This window comes from Apodemus sylvaticus, chromosome 1 (assembly GCF_947179515.1).
Source record: "Apodemus sylvaticus chromosome 1, mApoSyl1.1, whole genome shotgun sequence".
NCBI lineage: Eukaryota > Metazoa > Chordata > Mammalia > Rodentia > Muridae > Apodemus > Apodemus sylvaticus.
Genome location: NC_067472.1, coordinates 104,599,543 through 104,627,246, shown reverse-complemented (window position 1 = coordinate 104,627,246; position 27,704 = coordinate 104,599,543). Strand labels below are relative to the sequence as shown.

Sequence of the window (27,704 nt, the reverse complement as noted above, 5' to 3'; positions counted from 1 at the left end):
CAACTTCCGGCTGGGTTTGCACACCCTGCTGGGAATTGTGCTAGGTGTGGGGAAGAGGCTTGTTATGCTCTTGGTTGTTGTGATTTGCAAGCTGTGGCCATCTCTAAGTTAGTTACTGAGGGGCTGCCATCCCTATCCCTGCTAGTTAGTCTCTCAATTGTCATGGGTGTGTGTGCCCACCCTTGAATCTCTGAAGCGTTGTGTGTGTGAACATGCAGTTGCAGAAGCGTGTACCTGCAAGGGTGGGAGCGAGGAGTAGAGAAGAGGCTCCCAGTTAACTTGCAGAATCCCTCTTGGCACCTCAACCTTACTCTGAGAGCCCAGGCTACTTTGCTACTTCGCTTTGTCGCTACTGCTGACAGGTCCCTGTCCTCTGCTTGTGTGCAGCTTCTCCCGGACTTTGCCCCTTCCCCGGGGCTTACGGGGGCGGGCGCTAGGACCCGGCGGGGCGGGGCGGGGCGGGGCTCGGGGCTCCCGCAGCTCTTACCTCCGCAGCCTGGAAAATACCGAGCGAGGCGAGCGGAGCCCCGGAGCCCCGAGCCTAGCGGGAGGGAAGAGGGCGGAGGGGGCGCGCGGGGCGGGGGGCGCGGAGCGGGGCGGGGCCGGCGGCGGGACCCACTGCTCCTCCCCCCAGGGCCCCCGCGCGGCCCCCGGTCGCCCGGGCAGCGGAGGCAGCGGCGGCGGCGGAAGAGCTCGCACCCCGGCCCCGGCGGGCCCCGACAGAGAAGCCAGAACAGGTGAGCCTCGGCCCCCCCATGCCCCGCCCCCACCACGGCCCCGCGCAGCTTGCTAGTTATGCTTGTTAGTTGTGCGAGTCCGGCCAGCACCACGCAAGGGACTCCGTGCCAGACCCGCACCTGCGATCCCCCAGAGTCCCGCCCGGCTCCCGCGGGCTCCTGCACCCGCTACGCAGCAACCCTACTGCCGCTCCAGGGAAGTATGAGGTCGCTCCTTGTGGGAGGGTGGCCCGAGTGACTGTCCTGTGCCGGTGCACAACCGCCCAGAGCCAGTACCTGCCCTTTTCAAGCTGTTCGCTGGTCCGGGACCCCGGCTAGCCCCACCCGCGCCCCCAGCGCACTGACACTGGTCCCCAAACCGGTCTTGCAGGTCCCAGGAAGGTGGCGTCAGCATCTGCAGCCGCGTCGACGTTGTCTGAGCCTCCGCGGAGGACCCAGGAGAGTCGGACTAGGACCAGGGCCCCGGGCCTCCCCACGCTCCCTATGGAAAAGCCAGCTGCCTCAACAGAACCCCAAGGGTCTCGGCCCGCTTTGGGTCGTGAAAGTGTCCAGGTGCCCGATGACCAGGACTTCCGCAGTTTCCGGTCAGAGTGTGAGGCTGAGGTGGGCTGGAACCTGACCTACAGCAAGGCCGGCGTGTCTGTGTGGGTGCAGGCTGTGGAGATGGATCGAACTCTGCACAAGATCAAGGTAGGGTTGCCCTGTGGTACCTGCAGCCTCCACTCCTCCCGAACTATCTCTCACAGGAGTCTCCTGGTCCAGACTCAGGCCAGGGGCCCATAGAGGGGTGCATGTGGGCTCAGAGTCTCCTAATATGGACCCCCACTACACACATGGGCCATGTGACTTACCTGACTTACAGAGCGCTAACCTGGGCATGCCTGTGTGTTCGGGAGATGGGTGATAGCCAGGCACACTTACGGGAAGTGTCTCTCAGAGGTCTTGCAGAGTAGCTTCTGCTTGGACCCCTAGTTTGACTCACTAGGTAGGTAAATGGCCCACTTCCTCCGTCACCCGGGGTTCTCTAGCTCGAGACGGGTCTTCTGGTCTACTTTCTGCACTCTTGGGTGCGGAGGATGAGATTCCTTCCTCCTGGTTCCTTTCCTCTCTGTCCCTGCCCAGTGGCTCCGGCAGGCTCCAAGTCTGCAGCAGGCCTTTAGGACTGTGGCTGGCAGCTCCTGATGGCTCTCTTGCCCTGAGCCTCACTTGGGGGGGGGTGAACTAGGGGAGTGGGAGGGTCTTGGGGTCAAGGGAAACCAGCTCAGAAGGCAGCTAATCAGTCTCTCACTGTCGCTTCTCCTCCTCCCTGCCCCATGATTCTCTTCTCTCTGTCATGCAGGGCAGCTTGGGGTCTGATGGGCAGAGATCCCGGTCTAGGGGCCTCAGAGGCTGCTTGTCACACGTGTGGTTTTGTTGTGAGTGCCACATTGCAGGGTTGAACTTCCCCTTAGAGCGCGCTTGAAAGGCCACTCCCTTGCACCCTTCTGCAGCTCTCCTATCAGATGCATTCCTGTTCTTGGGGGCCAGGGCACCCGGCTGTCTTCACAGGGTCCCGTCTGCCTAGGGCCTTCTACCAGAGCCTGAGGTGCTAACCTATCCCCTCTGGCCCTGTGCTTTTTATGCCTTGCCCTAATCATGTATAGCTTTATCCACCTGTCCCCACACAATTGGCTTGCTCTTCCTGCTGTCCCTTTGCCCTCTGTGACTGTCTCTGTATGCCCCAGCTGACTCTCTCTAGGTTTCCGTGTCTATCTCTCTGCTCAGTCTTTTCCTGGGCTTAAAGGCCCTGGGCTGAAGCTTCTTCAAGGCCTAGCCTAGGTCTGAGCCCGAGGAGCAGGGCGGGAAGGGCGGCTGGTAGTGTCAGCATGTTGCTAATTGCACTCGGGGTCCTCCCCACAGTGTCCACTAGGGGAGTGATGCTGAGGAAAGATGGACTAGGGAACAGAGAGAAAGGTGGTGGACTGAGAAAGGCTGAAAGCCAGCAGTGTGCAGGGGCTGGGAAGTTGGCTTCCCCACAGGACTGGCTCTTGTGTGTGTGTGGAGGGTGTGGGGGGGGTGGGTACTCCCACCCTTTGTCAATAGGGCGGAGCTGCCTCCTCCATCTGGCTTGGTTAATGAATAAACCCAGCCTTGCCCAGGACTGGAGTTGGAGTTGGCAGGTCTAGAGACCAGGCTGCGTCAAACAGACCCCTGTGCCTAGATCAGACATGGGAAGGGAATATTTGAAGAACCTATGGTGTTAAAGGGCTTCTGGGCAAGACATATGTTTTCTCCAACACACGGGTTCCAGTGCTTTACATACTGAACAGAGAGGCTAAGGTATTAGACAGCCCCTTTATACAACCTATTTGTGAGCCCCTTCTCCTACAACAGGATGCAGGCTAGGATACTAAGGACCAGAGAATACCAGGGCTATGCATGTGGCTAAGGGGGGGAGGGGAGAGAGAGAGAGAGAGAGAGAGAGAGAGAGCACTTAGAGCCCTCTTGGCTTAGTCTCCAAGTCTAATCTTGTCTCTAATTTTTCTCCATTGTCTTAGCCCCATTTCCCGCAGTAGGGGAGGCGGTAAGCAGACCAAGGCCCAGGGAAGAAACTGGCACCTTAGTTATAGGTATCACCAGTGCCAGGCTCCATGCCTGGTCCTCTCAGCACAGCAGTTGGAACTCTGGGAGATGAGCTGAGGTCTCTGAGCTTCCCGTCCCCAGATTCCAGGACTTCAGTTGCCACAGTTAGCCTGTTTCTGATAAGCACCCTGCTCCCAGCCAAGCATTTTCTCTTGGTTATCTGATTTAGCCTCAGGCCATTCCAGGGGAGTCTTCAGTTTATCTCTGTGTTACTAAGAAAGAAACAGGCCAAAAGAAAGCTCAGCCTACCACTGAGGCAGGAGTGCAGCCCAGGTCAGCCTGCTCCAGAGTTGCTGGCCTCGCGGATGAATCTGCATCCTTGGGCAACGCTAGCCTTTAACCCCATCAATAACGCTTTGAAGAACTGAAGGACATTATGTTCCCATCATCATACTCTTGTTTGATGGATGACAAAGCTGAGGCCCAGAGAGGTGAGTGACTCTTGCCAAGGTCATACATCAGGTAGAAACCAGAGTCGCAGGGATCATTGGGTTATTGCAGGAAACTGGGACCTAACCTCGATTGTTTGTTGAAATTCTGTTTTCTCTCTTCCTCTTTCTTCCCCTTTCTCCTGCACCAGGGCATGTCCTGTGCTGTGTGTGTGTGTGTGTGTGTGTGTGTGTGTGTGGTGGGGGTGGCGGGGGTGGGAGCATGCCTTTTTATTTTTTGATTGATTTCATCCTGTTCTCCCTATCTGTGTCCAAAGGTCCCTGGGAGCCACCATGGCTCTGGGCCCAGCAGACAGCTCGGACAAATAAAAGGGGCTGATGGAGGCACCCCTATTCTTTCCCTCCCTCCTGGCCTGCTCCATCTTCAGGCCTGCCCTGGGCTCCTGGTTAGTGGACAGGAGGCAGACCATTCCTCCTGCAAGTCTAGACCCTGTACCCGAGGGAGGCAGATGTTGAGTATGGACCCCAGAGCAGGCCAGGGGACTGCTTAGAACCCAAACCTAGGTTTCCCAAAGCCCAGGCTTGAAGAAATAGGAACTATTTTTCAGTCATTCAACCAGGGAAGCATGTAGACCTGTTACCTTTTTGCTTTGTGTGACTGAGGCATATCCTTTCCACTCTCTGGGCTGGCTGGTCACCTGCCATTGGACCTTTCTTTCTTTCTTTTTTCTTTTCTTTTCTTTGTTGTTGTTGTTGTTGATAAGTATGTATTTTTTTCTTGCTTAGAAGAATTTTTTTTTTATTTTCTATATTCTTTGTTTACATTCCAAATGATTTCCCCTTTCCCGGTTCCCTCCTCCCCATAAATCCCATAAGCCCTCTTCCCTCCGCCCATTCCCCAATCACCCCCCTGCCACTTCTCTGTTCTGGTAATCCCCTACATTGCTGCATCAAGTCTTTCCAGGACCAGAGCCCTCTCCTTCCTTCCTTCTTGGGAATGATTTGATGTGTGAATTGTGTCTTGGGTATTCAGAGCTTCTGGGCTAATATTCACTTATCAGTGACTGCATTCCATGTGTGTTCTTTTGTGAATGGGTTACCTCACTTAGGATGATATTTTCCAGTTCCAACCATTTGCCTAAGAATTTCATGAATTCATTGTTTTTAATTGCTGAGTAGTATTTATTTATTATATGTAAGTACACTGTAGCTATCTTCAGACACTCCAGAAGAGGGAGTCCAATCTCATTAGGGATGGTTGTGAGCCACCATGTGGTTCCTGGGAATTGAACTCAGGACCTTCGGAAGAGCAGTCAGTGCTTTTACCCGCTAAGCCATCTCTCCGGCCCCCATTGGACCTTTCTGATTTAAAGGACCTCAGTGGCTAGACCAGGACACATGGGAGAGAAAACAGGGCGGCCCTGGCAAGCATGCTCTGGGTGACCTGTGCGCAAGTCTTCTGGTGCTTATTGTATGCCCCTCTCTCTGGCAGGCAGAGGAGGGCTCCCGGGTTCTTTCTGATGCTTTCAGAACTTTACTGGCAATTCTAGGTGCATCTAGGCCCACAGCACATTGTGAACACACACAGCAGCAGGGGTGACCCAAGAAGGAACCAGGACCTCTGACAAGAGCAGGCTGGTGTTAGTATCTCTAGGGGCTTGGAGTTAGAACATCTGTGAGAATTCTTGAGAGCCTCTTGCCATAGGAAAGTGGTTACAAGGGACTTGTGTCCTGATTTCTGGTCCTGTGGTCCTTCCCTGTCCTTTGGCGAAAGCTCTAAATATCGCCTCCTGGCTCAGGCTCACTGTCTGCCGGTCCCATGCCACAGGCACTTAGGGTACAGTCTCTCAAGCCAGTGTCCTGATCTTAATACCCATCTCATGAGCATCATGTTCTCCTGTGACATATGGGTCACTTAGGGATCTCTGAGGACCTTCCTTACCTTTAGAGTCTGGGACTCAAAGCCATCCTGGGAAAGACAAGGGTATATGGGACCAGGACCACTCCGTCGTCCTGAGAGGTAGGACTCTTCAGTCCAATGGAGTAGATGTGGAAAATGGAGGCTCAGAGCAGGGGTCCACTTGTACAAGACCAAACAGTTAGAAGTGGCTGAGGCTGGATCAGAGCTCAGGTTCTTGCCTCCCCCTGGCCCAATCAAAACCGCCTTCTCTCACCTGTGAGCCATTCTGTCTCCAGAACCTCATGGAGATTCATCCTCTGTCTTTGGGTCTCTCTGTGCTGTGTCATTGTGAGAGGATATCTTGGAGGGAACCCAATTGGGTAAAAGTCCAGTCCTCACTGTGTGATCTGAAGGGTCACTTCACCTCTCTGGGTTTGTTTTCTTGTCTGTGGTGGCAAGGGTGAGAGGTGATATTGTTTTAGGAACTCGTGGAGTTCAGCTCCTGGTTTGGCCTTTGCTTCTCCACGGTCAGTGAGTCCTTCTCTATAGGGAGTTGCTGGGCAGGTGGTTTGTAGAATCAATCCTAAACCTTAGGCCCGGGACGGTAATGTGAGTGTACTGCAGGGCATAGGTAAGGATGGTCAACTCAGGCCTGGGTGGTCTATGCCAGCAAGAAAGGCCCTAGGTGAGTACTCTGAATCCAGGGATGGTTCTGAGGATTCCTGCCTTGGCTCTAGCCTTGACCTGACACAGAAGTCCTAGAAGAAGAGGCATCCAGAGATGTCCTGGGGAATAGAGTTCTAGAGGAGTTCCCAGGGTGTGTGCTATGGGGAAGGTGCACTAAAGGGGGGGGAGGGGCGGACAGTTACCAGTGGCTGGAGGTGTTGAGGAAGCTTTTATGGCTTGAGGTGCCTGTTAGAGTTGAATCTCTACAAGAAAGAACACAAGATTCTTAGCCATGTGGCCCTGAGCAGGCCGCGTGCGTCCGCTTCCTCCTCTGTTCCACGTGCACAGAAGTATCAGTTTGCCTGTGTTGTGCTACTTCAGTTACTCATTCAGTGAACATCACTGGCTAGCCTCTCTATCTGCACTCATGCTGGAAGTAGGGGGCAGCCAGGAATTGAAGGGTTCCCAGATGAACCCAGAGTGGCCACTGAGCCAGCCAGTCCTAGAGTATGATGCCTCCCTTAGGTGGTGGCTTTGAAATGGAGGGGAGAGAGAGTAGGAGTTGGTCAGCATCCAGAGCATTCTGCACAAGTACAAAGAGGAGGTTACGATGGAGGAGACAGGACAGGGCCTCAGAAAAGACGCTCTGGTTGAGAATAGGGAGTAGAAAGGGAGCTAGGCCAGGCGGTTGGCTTGCTGGAACTTGGGGACTTATGGTGCCAGGGTTTTGCTGTTGGGAGAGGCTGCACCTGCCTGGGCAGTGGTGCTGAGTCTGTACTAGAGTCGAGGCTGAGGCTAGTGCGGCTTGGGCTCCGCCCAGAGGGATGAAAAGGGATGGGTAACGGTGCGAATGAACTGTGCGGAGGTAGAAGATGGTGGGATGCACAGCTCCCTGGGGCCCCTGTCCTGGCAGTGGGTGGGGTGCTTCCAGGCTATGTCCCTGTTGGGGGTAGGGGAGTCCACAGTTCCTAGGCTGACTTAGTGCCCTCCACGCCCAGTTCCCCAGGCTCCAGCTTTTAAACTTTAACGAGCCTCAGCTCAGTTTCCAGCCGAGAGTGTTTAAAGTTTCAGGAGATGAGAGAAAAGAGCAGTCCTGGAGACAGCTGGGTCCTCTTTCTTCCCTTGTGCCTCTGTGCCTGGCTGGACCACCTGGAGCCAGAGCCCTGGGTACCATGACCCTGGAGACGTGGCGCTCTGTGCAGGTCTGGGACATACACTGGGCCTCTCTAGAGCGTTCCCAGAGGCCTGGGTGCCAGGTTGCCAACAAGCACAGATGGGGTAGAACCCAGGCACAACCCAGACCCCTTACCTGGGCCGAGGGTCATCCTCTGTCCACCGGAGGAGGGACACAGCTCTGAGTAGGTGTCAGGTTGACAGTGTTCCCAGCCCTCTCAGTGCTCTATATGTCCCCTTTCTAGCATGCTTGTGTTGGTGTGGATGCTGTAGGTCCCTAAAGAAACTCAAAAACATGGGATTGGAGAGTCCCGTGCCAAACCCACACCCTTGTCACTTGCCATTAAGTGGAGCTTGTGGCCCGTGTTTCAGGGCAGCTCAGCTGGCGCTGTTTTCTGAAGCTGTGTGTGTGAGTGTGTGTGTGTGTGTATGTATTATATGTTTTATGTGCATGTACACATATGCATGCATGTGCATATGCCATGGCAGGAGTGTGGAGGTCAGAGGGCAACTTGACAGTTGGTGGAAGGTTTTCCCCTCCCACCACGCAGGCCCCAGAGATTGAGCCTTAGTCTTGGTAGTGGTGCTGAACCATCTCACTGGCCCTCTCTGGCGTACCTCTGCCTTTCTGCCTTCCAGCCTGGGCTCCCAGAAGGTTCCAGAAGGCATATGCTGCATCTCTAGAATCTTTCTGTCCTGGGGCAGGTGTACAGTGTCTGCACAGGTGGGAAGTAGGGGGTGACACCTGCTCTGATCGACTTGTGGCACCTGGGCCATTTAACCTTACTGGGTTTGTCACAGTGCTTATTAGTGCTGGCTCCCGAAGGTCCCCTCATTATTTCCTGGTCCCCACTTTCTGCCTTTGGACCTTTCTAGATGTCCTGGAACCTGGGAATGGGTGAGGGGTGATAGGATTTGGATAGAGAGGCCTGGAAGCTGGGGGAGATCTGTCTCCCCTGTGTGTCTCCAGCATGCATTCATTCATGCAGACATACATGTAAGCACAGAGTCCATACATTTAAGGAGTGCATATTGTATGCCAAGCATCGCGTTCTGCAGGAATTTGGCACCAAATCACACTTATCAGACGCTGTTGTTATGAGGCTCATATCCTGTCAGGGGGCCAAGCAAAACAGAAGCAAACAGCTGAAGAAGATACCAGAGGGAGGCTCTGTTCTGAGCTCAGGGTAATTTGATGGGGGTGGAGGAGACTGCGTGTGGGCTTCTGTGTGTGGAACTGGACTGTGCGTGGCTGTGTGCAGTACGGCCTTCGGATGGGCCGACTGTGAGCCCCTCACAAGCAGGTACGAGGTCCCCAACCCCAAGCAGGCATCTGAGACGTTTGGGTCATTCCACACTGAATGCATGTGTGTGCCAAGTGTGAGTCTCTGTGTTTCTGTGTCTGGCATTACTCTGTGTGTGAGTCACACCCCCTCACTGCGGGAGCAGAGTTGTCTCTGATCCAATTATGTCTGCTCAGCTGTCTCCTGGCAGCTCCTGCCCCCTGTGCGGCTCTGCCTCTACCTCGGCTTCCCGTTCCTGCTGCTTCTGAAGCATCTGGCTGCCTCTGGCTTCTCTCTGGGTCTCAGGATAGCCCCTTTCCAACCTTCTCTTCTCCCTGCCTGGTAACTGCCTGTGTCCCCGATGGCTCTGCTTGGCCCTTTTCTTTCTTTCTCTCTCTTTTCCCCTTGTCTCGGTTGTGCATTCATTTAGCAAGCCTCCTCTTCTGCTGTCTACCGACTCTGCCAGCTATTGTATAGTGGATATGGAGACAGATCAGACCTGGGCCCTCCCCTCCAGAGACTCCAAGCCTGGTGGAGAAACTGGGAAAGCCTTCGCAGGAGTGCTGGGACAGACTTGTGATGCAGATGGGAGCAGGGTGTGAGCCAGGGCTTCCACAGGGGGCCGGGCCTGGACCTAGCCAGATGCTGGAGGTCTGTGAGCGCCTAGATGCACAGATGCACATGCACTGGGGCTCAGGAAGAAGGGCGGCAGGACAGTGGATTTTATCCTGAAGCCAGGAAAGGGAGAGGCTTTCAAGCTTGGCAGTGCTGTTGTCAGCTCCAGAAAACTCCCTGGTCAGGGAACCGATTGGCTGGGAACCTGGAGGCTTAAAGGGATATGGATGGCTACAGAGGCCAAGCAGGGATGGGGGGGGGGCAGGGAGGGCTTGCCCAGAAGGAAGGCTGTGGTGCAGCAGGGCTAAGGAAAGGGGGGGGGGGGCAGGAAGGAATTGGTTGAGAGCCAAGCCTGGGTTCAAAGGCACTGAAGGGAAGCAGGCACTGGAACAGCTTACAAGTTTGTGTTGGTCGTGGGGAACCCAGTTGTTGGTATTCTGTCTAAGCTCCACCCCACACCTACCTGGCAATAGCCAGGTATGCCCCACCCCATAGATCTGGCCCTCTATAAGAGGGGCTACTTGCCCCTCCTCTCTCCCTCTTTGCTCTCCGCTCTCCCACATACTCTCACCTCTCTGCCCCTTGGGCTCTCCCCGCCTCCACGCGGTCATGGCCGGCCTCCACTCCACTTCTCTACTCTCTCTCTCTCTTTCTCTCTCTCTCTCTCTGCCTTTCTCTACTACTAACTCCCATCCCCTACACTGAATAAACTCTATTCTATACCATGCCTGTGTGTGTGTGGTCCCTCAGGGGGAAGAAGTGCCTGGACATGGGCCTGCCTGGGCACCCCCTTCCCCCACACCGCCGTGCCACACTCCCTTAACCCCCAATGCTCTTTTTTTAAGCTCCTTCACCAGTGGCCTGGGGGCTGTCTAGAGCTTGATGCCCAGGAGATTACTGAGGCAGAAGTCCAGTGCTTGCTAGGTCTTTAGGGATCATCATCCACGATGGTCACTGATACCAGGGGAGCATTTGTCTGTATATCTCAGTGTCCAATCACTGGTCCTCCCCCCTCCCCCCGCCCCGCTCTACCTCATTTTCTTCTACCTCCCCATTACACCTCTCTTTCCCAGCTCCCCCTCCTCCATCTGTCTCTGCCTGCCCTCGGGGTGAGAGCTGGAAGGCAGAAGGACAGACCAGGAGGTCAGCTTCTGTAGCCTTCCCTTCATCTCTGCTCAGAGCTGGCTCTGCGGCTGAAGCTGAGGGTGGGGGTGGGGTGTCCAGGGAAGCTGCAGGAGACCAGTGGGCGGGAGGGCACCAGGCAGAGCAGGCATGAGTCACCGAGCCCTGGATGCAGAGCGAGCGGCAGGGAAGGGCCTGGGTGGGTCCTCGCTGGAAGCTCTGTATACCGAAGACAGGGCAGGACACCTCTCCTCCAGCAGTCTTGGAAATGCCTGAGGAGAGCTGAGCTGCAGGTGGTTGCTGCCAGACCCCTCCCCTTCAGAGGAGAAGGCTATGGGGACCAATGGCCAATTTCCAGCTGTGACTACTGAGCTGGAATTGGGGGACGGAGATTTTGTATTAGGCCCACAGATATGTGTTCTCTGTACCCCTCCAGTAGGCCCACCTCAAACAAATGTAGCCCCAAGGGCCCTTCTGCATTTCACACGTGCCCTATAAGTTCCAGCCTCTAGCACGGACAGCCCTCATCTGGCTAAGTGCTAGCTCCCTAGTATTCCCTGGTTCTCTCACAGATAGAGCCTGATTCTTAGGGACCAGGCTTAGGAGGTAGCCTTCGGTTACGCTGGCTCTAGACAGGTTCTTCCGTACCATTTTCCCATTCACTAAGGGACGCTGACTTCCCACAGCGTGGGCAAAACTGTTAAGCCGCTGGGCTAGCACAGAACCTGGCGCAGCAGGCACTCCATTAACGGTTGCTGAATGGATGAATGAATGAGCAGGTTGAGTACCCAAGGGACAGCTCCGTTTCCTGCCTTACCCTTGTTCACTCTGGGTGACTCAGGTTACCTCATGCAGCTGCGAGTGCCTTCTTCCCGAAGCCAGTCGGTCTGGTTCCCGTCTCTGCCAAGGGCCTTTCACCCGGGTGCCACCTGCCCATCTGGCTTTCCTTTAGGATTTGGTTCATCTTTGCCTGTAGTTCCTCTTCCTTCTGTCTCTGCCCTGACCCTGCAGGGTCACCATCGCCTGCTTCCTGCCCTGGCACAAGAGTGAGTGGCCTAAGACCCTCTGGTTCCTACTTCGAGCACAGTCTCTTTGGCGATCAGTGACATAAAAGCCAGATACTGCTGAGCATTTCCAATAACGTGTGTCAGCCACAGTGTCAGGCCTCAGCCTGGATAGAACCATTCAACTTCAATAACAACAACTCTTCCTCTTCCTCCCCTCCCGTCTCTTTCTTGAGACAGGTTTCTCTGCATTGCCCTGGCTGTGCTGGAACTTGCTCTGTAGACCAGGCTAGCCTCAAACTCAGAAATCTGCCTGCCTCTGCTTCCTATGCTGGGATTAAATGTGTGCATCACTATCACCTGACCTAGACAGAACTTCTTTTTTGGTTTTTCCTAGACAGGGTTTCTCTGAGTAGCCCTGGATGTCTGTAGATCAGGCTGGCCTCGAACTCAGAAATCTGCCTGCCTCTGCCTCCCAAGTGCTGGGATTAAAGGCATGTGCCACCACTGCCTGGCCTGGACAGAACTTCTAATTAAGATACCAAAATGTGTTTTCTTCGCGGGTCTTAGTGTAGCCAGGCTGACATCAAACTACCTTATTCTCCTGCATTAGTTTCCTATGGGGGTTGGGGATTTAGCTCAGTGGTTGAGCACTTACCTAGGAAGTGCAAGGCCCTGGGTTCAGCCCTCAGCTTTGAAAAAAAAAAAGTCACACTGCCTTTTAGCCGGCAGTGATGGCGCATGCCTTTAATCCCAGCACTTGGGAGGCAGAGGCAGGTGGATTTCTGAGTTTGAGGCCAGCCTGGTCTAAAGAGTGAGTTCCAGGACAGATGAAACAGTGGGTTTTTTAAAAATATATTTCATAAATAGTATAGCAATAGTAAGAAGAATCCAAAAATTAAAATCTAGCACATGCCCAAAGTTTCAATAACTAGTTATGCTGAGGCAGAAGAACCACTTAAACTCAAGAGTTTGAGGCCAGCCTGGGTAAACAGCAGAAACCTTGTGGGGTAGGGTGTGCATGGAGAGGATGAGGGGCTGGTGTGTCACCTAGCTGGTGCTCGGCAGAGTGCGTGCCTGGCAGGCACACACAGGAAGCCTGGGTTTGGTTCTCAGAACTGAATAAACTGGGTGGAGTGGTGTAAGGCTATGATCTCTGCACTGGGGAGGTGCAGATGGGGGTGGGGGTCGGGGTGGGAGCGGAGAAATTTGAGATGGTCTTTGGCTATGTAGCAAGTCCGAGGCCTGCCTGGTCTACAGGAGACTGTCTCTTCCCCCCCCTCCCTCTCTCTCTCTGTTTTGTTTTGTTTTGTTTTGTTTTTGTTTTTATAAAAAACCAAACCAAACCCTGGTTTCCCACAGGGACCATCCCCAGCACTCCTTCCAGCTTTTTCCAAGGTGCAGGCGATCAGTGCGGAGTCGGCACCAAGCACAGTTTGTGTGCTGTTTTGTTCATTTAAATTTGCATCGGTAGATGTTGCTCACATCACCAGAGTTATTAATTCATGAGCAGTTCTGACAGCTGCTTTCCACCAGGCCTACTCTGGCTCTGAGGCTTACAGAGAGCTGGGAGGCTGCCCCCGTCCTGGGGGTGGGGCGGGGTGGACAACACAGCCCTTGATGGCTGTGCAGTCCTCAGGGTGATGTGTCATTCTGAACGGAACTGGCCTTGCTTAGGCCGTTCTCCAATATAATTTTCTAATTACAAATTCAATAATACACTCATGAATATTGTAACAGAACGTTTCTTATTTTATTTTTTCCTGAGCTTAGTTTTTTTTCTGAGTACTGGAGATTGAACTCAGGCCCTTCGTGCAGGCTAGGCAAACACACTGTTTCAGTTCTTTGTGAGTGCACATGCGTGTGTGTGTGTGTGTGTGTGTGTGTGTGTATGTGTTGCACATGTATATCTACAGAGGCCAGAGCACACCTCATGTACCATCTATCTTGCTACTGCTTTTCTTTCTTTCTTTCTTTCTTTCTTTCTTTCTTTCTTTCTTTCTTTCTTTCTTTCTTTCTTTCTTTCTTTCTTCCTTCCTTCCTTCCTTCCTTCCTTCCTTCCTTCCTTCCTTCTTTCCTTCCTTCCTTTCTTCCTCCTCCTCCTGCTGCTGCTTCTGCTTCTTCTGCAACTTCTGCATCTTCTTCTGCTTCTGTTGTTTTTGTTCTAGTGTCTCTCATGGCTTGGAACTTGACAAGTACACTAGGCTGGCCCATGAGCACCAGTGGCCTGCTTTTCTCTAATTTGTGAAGTGCTGGGATTAGCAGTTTGGGTTACTACCTTTTAAAAAATTATTATTAAATTTTATGTGTGTTGGTGTTTTGCCTGCGTGTGTGTCTGTACACATGTGCCCGTGTAAGGCAGAAGAGGCATCAGATCTCCTATGACTGGGGTCATAGACAGCTGTGAGCTCCCTGTGGGTGATAGGAATTGAACTTGGGTCTTCTGGAAGAGCAAGTACTCTTTTGTTTGTTTGTTTGTTTGTTTTTTTGGTTTTTGGTTTTTTTGGATTTGGTTTTTCCAACACAGGGTTTCTCTGAGTAGCCCTGGCTGTCGTGGAACTCACTCTGTAGACCAGGCTGGCCTCGAACTCAGAAATCCACCTACTTCTGCCTCCCAGAGTGCTGGAATTACAGGCGTGTGCCACCACCGCCCGGCAAGAGCAAGTACTCTTAACTGCTGAGCCATCTCCACTCCCACCCCACTTAATATCAGTTTTGAGGATCAAACCAGGTCCTGATTCCTGAAAATCAAATATTTTACCAACTGAGCCTTCTGAGTTTTGGGGTGTGTATGTGTGTGTGTGTATGGGCCTATTCACTCACCTGTGAGTGTGCAAATATAGAGCCAGAGGTGGGTATCTAATATCTTCTTCTTTTGCTTTCCAGTCTTAGTTTTTGATACACGGCCTCCTGCGCCTGCGCTTGCTGTTTCAGCTGCGGTGTGGCCAGTGAGCCCCCAGGATCCACCCGTTTTCACCATGCAGTGCTGGGGTTACAGATGGCTGCTGCAGTGCCTGGCTTTGACTTGGGTGCTGGTGATCTGAACCCGGATCCTTATGCTTGCACAGAAGCCACGTTACTGGCTGAGCCTTCTCCCCAGCCCTGTCCCTGAGCCTTTCCTCTTTTGAGACAGGGTCTCATTAAGCTGTCCAGGCTTGATTTGTACTTGCATTCTTCCTGCCCTAGCCTCTCAAGTAGTTCAGATCTCATGGCTGTGCCAACCACGTCTGGTTTGACAATTATTTTCTAGAATGGTCCAGCTAGTTGTTACTGCCACTGCATATCATTCTTTTCCTTGGGGGGGGGGCGCTGCTGAGGCCCTGTCCAAGGCTTTGCTCTCTCTATATCACTAAGCGATACCTAGAACACTGTTACCACATCCTTATAAAGAGTGGGTAGTTCATAGATTAGCGGGTGTATTCATATGTTAGTTTATGAGTATAAATAGGTTCTTCAATATTTTTCAGATGATTATGATGACGATGATGATTGGTTTTAGAGACAGGGTTTCTCTGTGTAGTCCTGGATGTCCTAGAACTCACTCTGTAGACCAGGCTGCCCTTGAACTCAGAGATTCGCTTGCCTCTGTCTTCTGAGTGCTGGAATTAAAGCCACACCTGGCCAGATTATTATTTTTTTCACACCTGGCCAGATTATTATTTTTTTGAGGCAGAGGTCTCATAAGGTTTGCCAGGCTAGTTTTCTAAAGACACTCTTCCCTTCTTCAGCCTCCTAAGGAGCTGAGATTGTAGGCCCACTATCCTGACTAACTACTTATTTACTTTTTTTGACTACCAGAAATGCTAAAGATTTTAAAAACAAATTCCAGATCTTCCCTGGACCTGTCTCTTGGTATTTCTGATCCACTCCAACCCCTCTACTCCTTTGTCAAAGAAATTTTCCTTAAGGCAAAAAATTTTACAAGGACCCAACTGTCTTTCCCAGCTGTGCAGGTGTCTGACTTGATCTGGAACCCCATGCATTAGTTCCCAGCCACTCACCAGCATTCTGAGTTAGAGAAGCCTGCACAGGGACAGCCTGGCTATGGGCCCTACACTCAGGTCTTCACTGAGCACTTGGAATATGTCAGGGGCTGCTGTGATCAGGGGCCTCAGAACTTCAGGCAGAAGAATGCAATGCCTAACAGAGCCAGGACGATTGCCTGGAGAAGAGCAGACAAGGAGGTCTGGGGCACAGCACAGCCTGAAGAATTTAGGGACAAGACAGCAGACTCGTTAGGAGAGGAGCCAGCGAGGGGATGTCCTGGGAGGCCTTTGGGACCTTGGTGTAGCTACCTTGCTACTCCTCATGGAAGGACTGGCAGGTGTCTTTCCTCTTCCCTCTTGACAGTCACTGGAGAACGGTCTTAGGAGTTTCTGTTCTGGGGACCCCAGAATCCCATGATGAGAAGTGGGTCCTCCCTCAGATGCCCTGGGCCTGGTTCCCTGTGGAAACAACAAAACAGAGGGAGAGCCAGAGCAGAGAGAGGGCCCAGGGCCTGCTGTGGGGCTTGTGCCTCTCAGATCCCCTGCTCCTGGTCCCGCCCACTTAGGGCTGGTCCTGGCTGTAGGTTATGAAAGGTGACTGGGTTGATCTATGCAGGTGTTCCTATAACAAGTGTCCACCTATTTGTCCGCTCAGCCTCTCTTGTCTTTATATACCTTGCCCTTTGGAGGTTAGCAGAACGCTACTCCTTGGGCATGGCCAGAGAGCTCAGGGAGGAGCCTGGGGCTGAAGCTAGCATGGCACGAATTTGAAGGCTTTCTGTGCAAGCCTCCTTTAATCCTCATAGCACCCTCCAGGGAACCTCCTTTGACAGGTACAGATGCTGGGACTTAAAACTCCTTTCTTTGCTCAAGCTGAGACCGCATAGCCAAGGTATAGGAAAGGAGAGTTCTGTCGCATGCACAACAATGCAGAGTTGCTAGGGAAACTGAGAGCCTCAGGGCCCTGGCAGGGCACCATGTTAGCCTGAGGCTTCTCAGAGAGCCAGAGCCCCAGCGCTGGGTTTCAGACAAGCATGGCCCTGTCTTTGAACTTGGGGAGGTGTGGTCAAGCAAGTCAGATAGATAATCTGTTAGCTCCTCTTCTCTGACCAGCCACCCTCCAGATGGTCATAAGCACAACACTGCATGGTCCTTAGACAGCATGCTTTGGTTGTCAGCATTATTTTAGTTGGGCAACAATCCTAATGCTTTGGAGTCAGGAGGCCGTGGACTCTGCGTCTCTGCTCTGGGACTATGTGGCCTGGGTCCATCATTATGCCTCTCTGGGCATGCTTCAGCATCGTGCATTGGGAGGTTTTGAGGGTGATGTGTTCTCTTACTAGAAAAACTTAGCCCAGAAAAAGGTAAAGAAAGATCTCCTAACTTCTCAACATGAAATATCCGAGCAGATGGTCTTGCAAAGAAGGTAACCATTAAGCAGCCAATAAGACAGATATGGCCTTGTGCTATGGAAGCCTGCAGGTAAGAACAGCCCCATTTTGAGTGTTCACAATATTCTGGGCATATCTCATACATTATCTCATCCAGTCACAATATCTAGGAGGTAGATGTTATTAGTGTCATGGTTTTTTTATGTGAGGAACCCAAGGCTTGTGTGGTAATAGCCGAGTTACACAGTAGAAATGCCTGCCGCAGAGTGTTCCCGAGCGTTCCCTGGCAGCCCTCCTTGCCTATCCAGTTCCTTCTGCTGTGCCTCTGTGGGTGTGGGGTGGTGACTTGAGCCTATGCTTGGGAGTTCTGGGTAGCCTCACACAGTCATAGGGATCTATCCCCACATCAAGATTTGGAGACAGTTCTGCGTAGTCCCTCTAAGACTCACTTGTGACATGACAGCTGTCATACACCCTGTATCACACACACTATATCCAGACTTGGAAAGTTTTATAGACCAGCAGAGCTCCTAGCACTCTCTGCCCCTGGACTTGGCAAACATCTCCCTCCTAGACGGAGCATCTCCAGGAAGCCTGCTCCACACCGGCTTGTCTGGGAGGGTAAGCCTGGCTTCATGTTCACCTCTGCCACCTTTGACCCAGGGCAGGGCTGTGACTGGGGGCTGCCAGTTAGATCCAGGGGGCTGCTGGTGGGATCCAGTCACGCACTTCCATGGACTAGAAAAGCAAATGAGGCTGAGGGAAACGACTTCCTCAAAGGCACGTTTTATGGGTGTAGGTTGGAGTTCATTCCTGAGTTCTTGAATTTCTTTGATGCTGGTAGAACCCACAGCTTTGGCCATGCCAAGCATTGGCTTTGCCAGGGAGCTCCGTCCTCCTCTTGCCTGAACGATAAAACCCTTTTTAAAATTAAAGTTATTAATGCTGCACATGTATTTACTTGCACATGCATGTGTGTTTGTGTGCAGGTGCATGTATGTGCGTGTGCCTGTGTGTTCCAGTCTTTATTCAGAGGCTGAAGGTGGGGAAGAAGCTGAAGGTCTGATCTGGTGTCCTCAGCCGGGCAGATCCATCTGCCCCTCTCCTGGCTGACAGCTGGGACAGGCCTCTGCTGGGAAAGTGAGAATCCCAGCTACTACTGGGAAGGTTTGGTGAAGGACTCAGAGCAGCCTGGCTTCTCAGGGGCCGGTGTGGAGCAGGCTTCCTGGAGATGCTCCGTCTAGGAGGGAGATGCTTGCCAAGTCCAGGGGCAGAGAGTGCAGTGAAGACCAAGGCCCAGAGCCAGACAAGAGCACAGCCTGCTGGCTCCTTAGCTTGCCCACCTGGCTTAGGTTTCTGTGCCGTGGCGCACAGAGCCTAACACTCAAAAGCTCCCTGCTTCCAAATATGCTGGGCCAATGGATGATTCAGGTCTGGGAAGTACTCAACGAATGACCTTGACCAGTAGACATGAGAGCCAGCCTGAAGACTGACTAACCTCTCAGGATTTCCCAGGCCTCTCAAAGTTTTACGACTGAAAGTAGCCAGTTCTGAGAGACCACAATTCCTGGAAAACTAGGACCAGCGTCACTCTACCATGAGCTACATCTAAGACAAGCTCATTACATTGAGTAATGAACAAAACAGTGATAACAGATTATACTGAACCCAATAAGAAAACAAAGTAGCCTTTCCAATTTGGGCCTGGCAGAATGGCTCCTGCAAAGAATGGTGGTCAGAAGGAACCTTTCAGTCATCAACATGGTGGTCACCTGAGAATAAACCATCAACATTCATAAGCACATCCATGGAGTGGACTTCAAGGAGCGTGCCCCTCGGGCACTTAAAGAAACCCAGAAATTTGCCTTGAAGGAGAGGGGACTCCAGATATAAGTATTGACACCAGGTTCAATAAAGCCATCTGGGCCAAGGGAATAAGGAATGTTGCGTATTACATTTGAATATGTTTGTTCAGAAAATGTAATGAGGTGAGGATTCACCAGACAAGCTCTACACATTGGTAAGTTACCGAGTCTGTTGTCACATTCAAAACTCTATAGACAGTCAATCTGAGTGAGAACTAACCTGCCAAGTGCCAAATAAGGTTGCAGAACTGCAGAGAGAGAGAGACAGAGACAGAGACAGAGAGACAGAGAGACAGAGACAGAGACAGAGAGACAGAGAGAGACAGAGAGACAGAGAGAGAGAAGGAGGGAGGGGGGAGGGAGGGAGAGAGAGAGTTCTGGCAAAAATATATGCAATGAATGATCAGTAATGAATTATGCACACAGTTTCAAGGCACTGCCTATCAAACACTTATTAATTACAAGGGAAAATAAGAACCTGGACGATGGCTTAGTAAGCAAATCACTTGAAATGCAGGTGTAAAGGCCTTGGCATTGTCACCATCACCTGTGTAAATGCTGGACAGGTGTGGCAGCCCTCCTGCAGCCGCAGAGCTAGGGGATTCCTGGGACAAAGCTGGCTAGTTGGACTAGCTAGACTGCTGAGCTCGTGGTTCACTGATAAATCCTGCCTCATTAAACAAGGTGGAGAGTTATCAAGTAAGACATTCCATGTCAACTTCTGGCTGCTACACATATGCACATGCATGCACACACATGTACAGGGGCAGCGAGTGCAGTCAGGACCAAGGCCCAAAGCCAGGTAATAGCGTGGTGTACTGAGTTGCTGAGCGCGTCCACCTGGCTAAATTTCTGGGGTGTGGTGTGCATAGCCTAATACTCAAAAGGTCCCCGGTTCCAAACACACAGAGTGGGAGGAATAACTTCACAGTAGAGAAAGCTGTTGGTTCATGTATGTTACTAGGTCAAGTTACAATAGTGCATTCCCTAATAGAATGCAGTGGAAAGATTATGGACAGCACTTACGTGGTATCTCCCCCAAGGAAGCGTTGAGTACTTCCTTTCCAGCTCAGTAAGATGTTCCAGGCTCATCCTATTCTTTCTGTGACCCAGACCTGAATCATCCATTGGCCCAGCATATTTGGAAGCAGGGAGCTTTTGAGTGTTAGGCTCTGTGCGCCACGGCACAGAAACCTAAGCCAGGTGGGCCAGCTGAGGAGCCAGCAGGCTGTGCTCTTGTCTGGCTCTGGGCCTTGGTCTTCACTGCACTCTCTGCCCCTGGACTTGGCAAGCATCTCCCTCCTAGACGGAGCATCTCCCTCCTAGACGGAGCATCTCCAGGAAGCCTGCTCCACACTGGCCCCTGAGGAGGAGCCAGGCTGCTCTGAGCCCTCCCAGGCGTGTTCGGTGACCGTCCTTGTCTGGGAGGGTAAGCCTGGCTTCATGCTCACCTCTGCCGCCTTTGACCCAGGGCAGGGCTGCAACTGGGGGCTGCCAGTTAGATCCAGGAGGCTGCTGGTGGGATCCAGTCACGCACTTCCATGGACTAGAAAAACAGATGAGGCTGAGGGAGACTTCCTCAAAGGCACGTTTTATGGGTGTAGGTTGGAGTTCATTCCTGAGTTCTTGAATTTCTTTGATGCTGGTAGAACCCACAGCTTTGGCCATTCCAAGCATTGGCTCTGCCAGGGAGCTTCGTCCTCCTCTTGCCTGAACGATAAAACCCTGTTTAAAATTAAAGTTATTAATGCTGCACATGTATTTACTTGCGCATGCATGTGTGTTTGTGTGCAGGTGCGTGTGTGTGCATGTGCCTGTGTGTTTCAGTCATTTTATTCAGAGGCTGAAGGTGGGGAAGAGGCTGAAGGTCTGATCTGGTGTCCTCAGCCGGGCAGATCCAGCCCCTCTCCTGGCTGACAGCTGGAACTCTTCCTTCTAAACTAGGACTTATCCCTCAAAATGTAGTTGTGACCTGGGGTACCTTCGTACTTTAAAAATTGTGTTAAAATCTGGGCATGGTGGCACACACCTGTAATCCCAGCGCTTGGGAGGCAGATGCTGGAAGATCTCTGAGTTTGAGGCCAGCCTAGTCTACAGAGTGAGTTCTAGGAAAGCCAGGGCCACACATAGAAATCCTGTCTCAGAAAACCAAAGGTGGGAGGGGAGATTGTTGCTGAAGCAGTGCTGCAGGTGTTGCGGGAACTCAGGAATACAAACGAAACAGTCATCGCACTTCTGGCAGAGAGACAGCTGTTGTCACCTGAGATTCGTGCAGTCTGAGCTTTTTCTGAGCAGAGATTTTCCTCACAGCTCTTTGTCACGTACTTTGGGGGGGTGGGGTGGGAGAGGGCAGAAATTTCTACCATTTGTGTACATACAGTTTCAGTGCATCTAAGACTCAGATCACCCTCATGTTTCTCTAGTTGTCCCTAAAAATGTCTCTTGTAAGCAGGACCTGATGGCGCAGGCCTGTCATCTGAGGCACTTAAGAGCTGAGGCAGGAAGTTCTCAAATGCAACCTGGCCAACTTAATGCGATCCCATCTCAAATGCAAGAAGCAAAAAGAGGCCCAGGATTTAGCTCAGTCATAGAACATTTGTCTTGCATGCATGAAGCCCTAGATCAAATCTCTGGTTAAAAGGAGGAGGAGGAGGAGGAGGAGGGGGAGGGGGAGGAGGAGGGGGAGAGGGAGGAGTAGGAGTAGGAGTGTCTTATTTATGCCAGAGTCACACTTTACAGAGGGTGGTACTCAGTCCTGGAGAGATGGCTCAGGAGTTAAAAGTACCAGCTTCTCTTTTCAGAAGAACAGAGTTCAATACCCAGCACCAGCACGTGGCAGCTTACAAAAGTCTGTTCCTCCCGTTCCAGGGGACTTAAACTCCTGCACAGACACACATCCAGGCAGAACACCAATGCTCATAAAAAGCCCATGCCTGTAATCCAAGCATTTAGTGGGTAGAGGTGTGCAGATCTCTGAGTTCTAGTTCAGCCTGGTCTACAAGGCTACACAGAGAAACCCTATCTCTAAACAAACAAACCAAACCAACAATAACAAGGAAAAACCAAATGGTGGCGCCCAGTCCCTACATTATGACACCTATTTGAGAAAGTGCAGCAACTCTGCATAGCCGAGGCTGTAGTTGTTTAGGGCCTGGCCCTGCTCTCCTGGGGTCCTGAGGCCTGTTCGTCTGTGCTCTGTATTTTCTGAATCTGAAGCGGGTAGGGCATAGTATGTTTTCTGTATTTTGCATCCCCAGCCAGGAGCCCCTTATCGTGTGCTTTCATTGTGCCGGGGCCTGTCCTCGGAGAAGGGGGGCGCAGTGCTTCCTCTCTTGTAGCTGAGTGCACTCACTTTCTCATGGGTAGAGAATAAGCCCACAACCCGTGTGTGGGCTTCCTGTGTTGGACGAATGTCAGTTCTGGGAGAGTATTATAGACTATACAGGAACAAAACCGTTAGACTTTGCTGTGGGGGTTGGGCTCGGAGCAGACTAGAATAAGGGCATTGAACCTCACCTTTGGGATACGGGTCTTGAGAGATCTGGTTCTGTCTTTACTCCCAGACATGTGAGCTGGATTAAGTCACAGCCCTGCTACTTAACCAGCCAGGTGACCTTGGCTGGGTGCTTAACTGCTTTGAACCTCAATTCCTTCCTTGGCTTTGTTACCTGCAATACTTGTTTGAAAGGCTGAATAAAGCAAGACGCCCAACTCTGCTGTCGCCTCCCCTAGATAGGAAGCTCTTTGATGGTACAGCTGAATAATAGGAAGATGTCTAAAAATAGTCTCCTACCAACTCACTATCTAGCCCAGGCTGGCCCTTGAACTTGGGGTGCTTTTCCTGCCCCAGCCTCTCAAGTGCTGGTGTTACAAAGCAGTTAAATCACCCCCCCCCTCCACACACAAATGTGGCTGGGTGGTAAGGTGTATTTGCGCATTTGATTTTCCATAATGTGTACCTATCTCAAGCTCTTTGCTGAATTAACTGGGTCTGTCCACAAGCTGCTCCCAGGGGATAGGGAGGGCACAGACACAGTGCAGGAGCCTGACTGGTTTGCCTGAAGAGGACTCCTGAAGAGGACACAGGGCTGAGCTGGGGGGCTGGGATCCCTTGGTATAAGAGGTTTCTGGGGAGCTGAGCCAGGCTCGTGATAGGAGTGGCCCCTGTTCCTCTGTCTCCTCTCCCTGACCCCCACCCCCCACCCCCATGCCTGTGGCCCTGACAACCCGTGTCTGTCTGCAGTGCCGGATGGAATGCTGTGACGTGCCAGCTGAGACGCTCTACGATGTCCTGCACGACATAGAATACAGAAAGAAGTGGGACAGTAATGTCATTGAGACTTTCGACATCGCCCGCTTGACCGTCAACGCTGACGTAGGATACTACTCTTGTGAGCAGGCACAGAACTCAACTCCTACCCCCTCAGCTCCCACCCCACCTCCTACCAAGTCTCCTCTGACTCTCCCTCCCTTGGTCACTCCTGTGTGGGCTGCTCGTGAGATGGAAAGCCGTGCTCTCCTTGGGCATACTCACATGCTCTCACAGACACGCACTCAACGACAGCACACACAAACACATGAACGCACAGTTGTACGCCACATGCCACATCCCACAGGGACACATTTTCAAGCACATGCAATCACAGTACTGTCTTTCAAATGTATTCACATATACAGACAAGTCAGAGCAAAGGCTGTGTGAGGCCCTGGGGGGCAGTGTGGGCAGAGACAGTGGGGACAGGGGTTCTTCCGTGCTTCCTGGTTTCACGGTGTATTTCTGGCAGGGTTGGGGGTACCTGTTGGGGTGGGGAGGGCTGGCAGTTAATTGGATCCAAGTATTTCCGGCCTCTGTCACACCATCCCTGATAGGAAGATGAACTAGCAGCCAGGCTGAATTGTTCCTTGCCCTCTACAGGGAGGTGTCCCAAGCCCCTGAAGAACCGTGATGTCATCACCCTCCGCTCCTGGCTCCCCATGGGCGCTGATTACATCATTATGAACTACTCAGTGAAGCACCCTGTGAGTTGGCCTGCCCTCCCCCTGGGTGCGCAGAAGGGTGATGAGCAGGGCTGGGCTGTGGCTGTCCGGTGACTTCAGGCAAGCATGGGGGCCGATTTCCTTCCTGCACATTGAGGGTAATGACTTCCCTAAGGGGACTGTCAAGGAAAGGGTAGTGTGGGCTATCTCTGCGGTGAGTGGGTGGGGGAGACTGATGTGGTTGACTAGCCCTTGGGATGAGGCTGGCCTATAAATGGGCTAACAGGAACTAGAAGGCAGGATCCTGTGGTGGGACTCGCTTGAACTCCCTGGGCACAGAGGGCAGGCAGGTGTAGTCAGCCTAGGCAAGGGTTCAATGCCCACAAACACTCATAAGCCCTGACGCAGCCTGGCACTTTCCTGATGGCACAGAGAAAGCACAGTAAGAGGGGGCGAGGGTGGCCTGGCCTGGCCTGGCCTGATTACTTTCCCTTTACCCACCTTAGGTCTGGCTAGGCACAGTTGTCAAGACATGTGAACAGCTATGGTTGTGTGTGTGTGTACCTTATAGAGACATTCCCTCTGTCCCTACCCAAGTCTCACCTCCCTGTGCCTTCCATCCTCAGAAATACCCACCTCGGAAAGACTTGGTCCGAGCTGTGTCCATCCAGACGGGTTACCTCATCCAGAGCACAGGGCCCAAGAGCTGCGTCATCACCTACCTGGCCCAAGTGGACCCCAAAGGTGAGGGCTTAGGGCTGCAGCCCGTCAACGGGCTCCTTTCCTGTATGGGGAATGAACTTGATCTGCAGGTCATCTGAAGGCCCTCTGTTAGGAGCCCTTTGGTACTGGGGGATCTCTATCTAAAGCTAGTGGTTTGAAAGCAATGGACCCACGAGGCAGCCAGTGCTCCTCCCGGGAGTTTGGAACTGCCTTCCTGGTCCATTCCCAGCCTGGACCTGCTCTTGCCCCTCGGCTCTGTCAGCTGCGTCCCAGAGGCCTGAGTTTTCCATGCTGTTCTTTCAGTGTATGCCCATGACAGCTGAGCCCTCATCTCTCAGGTGGTCCGCCTCCTAGACGGCTCCCTTAGGATGTCTTCTGAACACCTGAGACTTGCTGTGCCCAGCTGTGAACTCATCACTGCCCTCCGTAGACCCAGCCTTCCTTCAGATCAGTAGCTTGCCTTTGTTTAGAACTTGCCATTAGTTAGTTCTGGCTTCTCCTTGTCCGCTCTTAAATCCAGTACTTAGTCTCTCTCTCCCTCCCTGCCTTTCTTCTGACTCACTCTGTAGCTCAGGCTGGCCTTGAACTCACCATCATCCTGCCTTTGTCTCCTGAGTGCAGGGATTCCAGGCCTGTACTAACATACTCAGTCCCCGTTATCACCTTTCCCCCCTTGAAAGCTCCTAGCCTGTCATTCTTCTGGTGTCCAAGCAAGCTACTAGAGGAGATTAAAAACAACACTTGCTTCCTCTGACTCGCCTGCTTAAAATGCCACTGTGACCCTGTTGCCCTCTGAGTCCAGGTGGAACCCCTGCCCAGGGCGAGGAAGGGGGGGTCTCTAGCCCCTCACACCCTTCTACTTCCCACTTCTGTGTCCATCCAGCCTATATCTTCAGCTAGCTCCCTGCACCTCTGCTTCTTACTCAGGGCTCCCGGGATCCAGGAAGTGAGCCTTCCTCTGTCCCTAATTCCCAGAGGGAGGGCCTGCTCCCTGTTGCAGGGCCCATGGCCCTCTGTGTTGAGATGCCACGTACTAGATTCCTGTTGTGACCTCCAGGCAGGTCCAGGGTGGGTGTCACAGAATGTGGACTGAGTTGGTGACTGAACTGGTAACTAAAGGCTGGTTAAACCTCATTGACAGGATTGTCATGGACAGAAGTGCCCCGTAGCCTAGGTCAGTGTTCCCTGCTCTTCATGAGTGTTCTGTGTGCACAGAGCAGGTACCTGGGGGGAGACATGTGGAGATCTGGCCTATGGATTCCAGGACAGGCTACATTGGAGTGCTGGGCTTAAGGGGTCTGAGGAGGCCCAGTGAGACAGACCCCAAACAGGCTGAGCACCAAAGACAGTCCTGCGTTACTAGTGTGAGGAGAGGGAGGTGACAGGCTGGAGCTTGGTGGATCAGAATGTCAATCCACAGGTTACTTATAGTTACCTAGGATCCTGTGGTTTCCTTCTCTGTGCTGGAGCTCAGCATAGAGACAGTGGGGGCAGAGATGAGCTTGGGGGATTTGAGAACTTCATTGAGAAGGAATGAAAAGGGGTGACCTCCCCTCAAAATCTGAAGAGGGAGGAGGGCTGGCAGTGGGTGGGGCTGGGTGCCTAAGGGCCTCTCCCTGCCCCCACAGGCTCTTTACCCAAGTGGGTGGTGAATAAGTCATCTCAGTTCCTGGCCCCCAAGGTAAGTGGTTGTGTGCTCTGGGACATGGGGGGAGGGGTGGGTAGCACTGAGTAGGGCAGGGGCAGAGTTAACACTGGGTGACGGCTGATGGACCAGGTCTACAAATGACTGTAGTTGGGACCCTGGGGACCTACTGTGCACCTCAGGAGGGCTCTGGAGGGGTGTGGCCCTCCAGGCACCCCTAATACTGTTCGGATGGTCTACAGGCCATGAAGAAGATGTACAAGGCCTGCCTCAAGTACCCTGAGTGGAAGCAGAAACACCAGCCACATTTCAAGCCATGGCTGCACCCGGAGCAGAGCCCCCTGCCCAGCCTGGCGCTGTCAGAGCTGTCGGTGCAACACGCAGACTCACTGGAGAACATCGACGAGAGCGCTGTGACAGAGAGCCGCGAGGAGCGAGCGGGCGGCGCCGGAGGAGAGGGCAGCGATGACGACACCTCGCTCACCTGAGTACCACCTCTCTGCAAGGACCAAGCCAGGACTGGGGTGGAGCCCTGGGGCACTGAGCCTTCTGCACTTCCTCCCTTCCCCCACCTGCCTTCTGGGGGCACTGCTCCTGCTCAGGTGGCTGAGGCATGGCTGGACAAGGCCCCAATAAATGAACCACACAGCCCCAGCCAGCTTTGTGCCTGCTTCTCGTCTGCCGGGCACCGCGCTGCTCTGCTCTACAGTTATTTTCCTTAATGCTGTCACTGCTCGCTGGGCCTCTGTCCTTGTAGGCATCTTCTTTCTACCTGTGTCATGCAGGATGGGGCTTGTGGCCTCCTCCTGTCCTGAGCTTCCTTTCTGCCCGTCCATTTGCACATTCATTTTGCTGGTCACAAAGGCGGTTTGCTTGTTTTTTCCAAGGCTCTTAAGAGGAGCTGCTCTAGCCAGAGGTCAGGTTTCTACTGTGGGACAAGCTAGTTTTAAACAGTTGGTCTGGCATACTCTGACTGGTTCCTGTCATCACAGAAGGAAGGGGAGGGACCCATAGGTCAGAGACCAGGGCTGAAGGCCTCAGAACTGAGGTGGGGTAGTGTGTACTGGAGGAGGGAGAGGGGTGGGTACTGGAGGAGGGAGAGGGGTGGGTACTGGAGGAGGGAGAGGAGTGTGTACTGGAGGAGGGAGAGGGGTGGGTACTGGAGGAGGGAGAGGGGTGGGTACTGGAGGAGGGAGAGGGGTGGGTACTGGAGGAGGGAGAGGAGTGTGTACTGGAGGAGGGAGAGGGGTGGGTACTGGAGGAGGGAGAGGGGTGGGTACTGGAGGAGGGAGAGGGGTGTGTACTGGAGGAGGGAGAGGGGTGGGTACTGGTGAAGACACTTCCACTGCACTTAGTGTGACCTTAGGCTGGTCACAGGAATCGTGGGATCCTCTGACCAGGTGCCAGCCGGCAGGCACATCATGCCTGGCTGCTCTGAGATCTAGAGGGAAGCCTGGGCTGCCTCTGCATCCAAGGGATGCCCAGAGTCCCAGAGTTAGTCTTAGGCCCTGCTTTTCTCTGTTAGTTTTGGCACCACAAGAACTTGGGGTCTGGAAGAACTCAAGATCTGACCCAGTTCATCTCTCCTGGAAAGCCCTGCTAGTGG

At 52.9% G+C, this 27,704-nt stretch overlaps 1 protein-coding gene across 1 annotated transcript; it reads left to right on the top strand.

The window, feature by feature from the left end:
- The first annotated feature begins 468 nt into the window (after positions 1–468).
- On the top strand, positions 469–26,752 carry Stard10 (StAR related lipid transfer domain containing 10). Its single transcript, XM_052157195.1, is given in 8 exon segments — positions 469–737; positions 1,108–1,427; positions 22,997–23,144; positions 23,669–23,772; positions 24,357–24,474; positions 26,082–26,134; positions 26,341–26,550; positions 26,552–26,752. Coding segments are annotated over 7 exon segments (1,023 nt in total). The 5' UTR covers positions 469–737; positions 1,108–1,220; the 3' UTR covers positions 26,735–26,752.
- The last annotated feature ends 952 nt before the right edge of the window (positions 26,753–27,704 follow it).